The 2846-nt window shown below is 38.3% G+C and overlaps 1 protein-coding gene across 1 annotated transcript in view; it reads right to left on the minus strand.

Annotated features, from left to right (window-relative positions):
• Positions 1-1212: 1212 nt before the first annotated feature.
• LOC116691300 (trypsin-2) overlaps positions 1213-2846 on the minus strand; it is a 2934-nt gene continuing 1300 nt past the window's right edge. Inside the window, exons 4-5 of the mRNA XM_032518826.1 lie at positions 1683-1819; positions 1213-1551 (exon numbers count right to left, since the gene is read on the minus strand). Of these exons, the coding sequence (XP_032374717.1) occupies positions 1399-1551; positions 1683-1819 (290 nt within the window). The 3' untranslated portion in view covers positions 1213-1398. The remainder of the gene's footprint in view (positions 1552-1682; positions 1820-2846) is intronic.

Here is a 2846-nt window from a genome sequence, read left to right on the forward strand (position 1 = left end):
GCTTAAACAGGGCAAGTTTTAAACGTGTTTTTAGCCTCTAAAACCGAAAATGGCGTTACCAGTGCCTAGACGTGCAGTTATTCCTTCCAAGTGAACAGATTGAATCTGACTGCAGTAGATGTGACAGAAAGGCATAAAAGTTGTCACAATCGACTAGTGTGGGCTTCACTGGAAAACAGGAAATAAACAGAGGTATGTGCACTGACTGAATTAACAGAAGTTGTATGCCTTTTTGTCACATCTACTCCAGTCAAATTTTCTGTGTTTACCTGGAAGGAATCATTGCACATGGCTAGGCATTGGTAATGACATTTTGATGTTTAGAGGCTAAAGACAAGTTTTAAACTTGGTGCAAAATCTAGCAGGAGGATAAGTCGGTGTAGGCAGCACCGATTGTTTTCATTTGTCTTGCTACTGACAGCACTACAAATGAAAAAAACAAAACAGAGCTACATGACAAAATTGACTGGAATTCTCCTTTAAACTTTTCCTGGCATTAGCACACTTTTGTTCATATCCAAAAGCAAAATCCATTTTCAAAAAAAGACTTTAGACTTTGTCAGAATAAAGGGAAATATTGTCAAGAAATCAAATTACTTACTTGAAAAGCAATTGTGTGAGCCATCTTCAACCAAATGACTTTTCAACTACAAAGCTTTATAAGGGAGACCTTCTGCTGAGGAAACAAACTATTCTTCTATTCAGTTTCTCTGTTAGCAGATTTTTGCTTAAGAAAAGATTCAAGACCAAGTTCTCAGTCCTGAATTAAACTCATTGAACACAGTTCAGTGGAAGTCTGTTTTTCAACTGCTTGTCATATAGCCCTGCGGATCTCAAACTATAGACTGACAAAACCTTTTCAACAATATTCATGCAACGTTTGAATGCTAAACAGCAATGCTATTCACACGTTAACAAATGAAAGCAACCGTTTGTGTCTAATTTTGATGGAAATCAAATTTTTTGGTGTTGGTCAAAGAAAAAGATCATTCACACACAATACGTAGGATTGATGCAATTACATTATATGTGATTTGTATTGGTGGAAACATCACCAATGAATGAAACATAATATCCAGTAAACAGTAACATAGTTGCTCAAGAGTATTTGCACTGGGAGCAGATGCAGCACTACAGTATTGACAGCAATAATAAACACAGGGATGCATCACAAAATGGTAGATTTTATTGATTTTGTCCTGATTTCACATCTCTCTCTCTCTCTCTCTCTCTCTCTCTCACTGTTTGTACTTGTGTCCCTCTTTTTCAGTTGCTCTCCCGCTGCTTTTCTTCTTGACACTACCCACCACTGTCTCCTGTCTCCGTCTCCTTCAATTTCAATCTCCCTCTGGTTTCCTGTCTCTCACCTACTGTAGTTCTGCGATAGAAAATCACAGCCTAGGAGTATGTGGAGAGAATATCATTGATCCAAGGCATCAGAGAGCACACTTTGGTGTAAACACCCGGGTAGTTGGGTTGAGCACAGCCCTGGCCCCACGAGACAATACCCTGCAGCTCCCCGTTACACACCAGAGGACCACCAGAGTCACCCTGAGCAGGGGAAAACGAGAAGAGTACAAAGAGTTTAGTCATTCCATCAGTTCCTTCCATTACATTTAGTTTTACATGTTCGCCGACCACCAAAAATGTATTTGATGTGCTGTTTATTTGTGTGAAAATACCTGACAAGAATCCTTTCCTCCCTCCAGGTATCCAGCACACACCATGCGGTCAGTGATCTTGCCGGGGTAGGAACCATCACACTCCTTGTAAGACAGAATTGGGACTTCCACACACTGCAGGTAAAACGGGTTGAACACTGCAGATAAGATTGAGACACAAAGTTAAAGAGGGGATAGTTTGATCAATGTTTATTTTATCATTTAAATGTTAGACCTTTGTGGAGCAAAGAAAAAGCAACTTTTTGGTCAGTTATCTGTCGGACCGGTCACTAAACCCCCCTCAAATAGTGATGGTCCTTTGTAGCTTAGCCAAGAATTGGCTGAAAACATTAAAAAGTCAGCTAGAAACAGTTTACAATTCACAGAATTGTTATCAACATGCTATATTATAATAGCTTTTAATAGCTTTAATAGCTTGAGCTGATTTATTTGATTACGATAGTCATTTTAGCTTAGCAGAAAGAAAGGTTTTGCTTATCTTGTGTGTGAAACTGAAGACCCATTATAATTTTTTTTAAATTCAAAAAAGTTGGTAAATCACCATTAAAGGTTATAGAAATCTGGTTAGGGGGATTTTTGTTATAGACAGTGTTTCCTCTAGTCCAGGGTGGTGAGCCACCAATATCTTTTTGCATATTGTCTCATCTTACTGTCTGAATAATTTTTTATTTTATAAAAGTTTGATAGATTTTTTTCTGATAGTAGCTAAGGGGGTCAGTAATCAAGAAAGGAATTTACTCAATGGTTTATTAAATGCTTATATTATGTTAATTTAATGTGTTTTAAAACCTATGGAAGGCCATTAGTGTAATAAAGTGTCAGATTTTGTTTTGTCAGGTGTAATCTGAACAAAACATCGAGTAACAATAGGATCACAACCAGGGCATGAAGTTAACTTTTTTGACCACCTGCCCCAAAAATCCACCCGCCACTGCCCATTTTTACCAGCCACTTTTTTTACCTCATAAAGGTGAAAATTAGGAATTGCTGTGTCTCTAAGAGCCTACTCATAGACATTGCGCGTCATCATGTGCTGTAGTAGGGGGGGGCGCGCTGGGACACACATTCATGCAGTTTGATAAAGTACTTATTGGACTTTAACTTATCATTGCACCTTTAATAATGTAGTTGTCCTCAATTTAGGTCATCCTGTACATCTCATCT

The sequence above is a fragment of the Etheostoma spectabile genome, chromosome 6, assembly GCF_008692095.1.
Source record: "Etheostoma spectabile isolate EspeVRDwgs_2016 chromosome 6, UIUC_Espe_1.0, whole genome shotgun sequence".
NCBI classification, from domain to species: domain Eukaryota; kingdom Metazoa; phylum Chordata; class Actinopteri; order Perciformes; family Percidae; genus Etheostoma; species Etheostoma spectabile.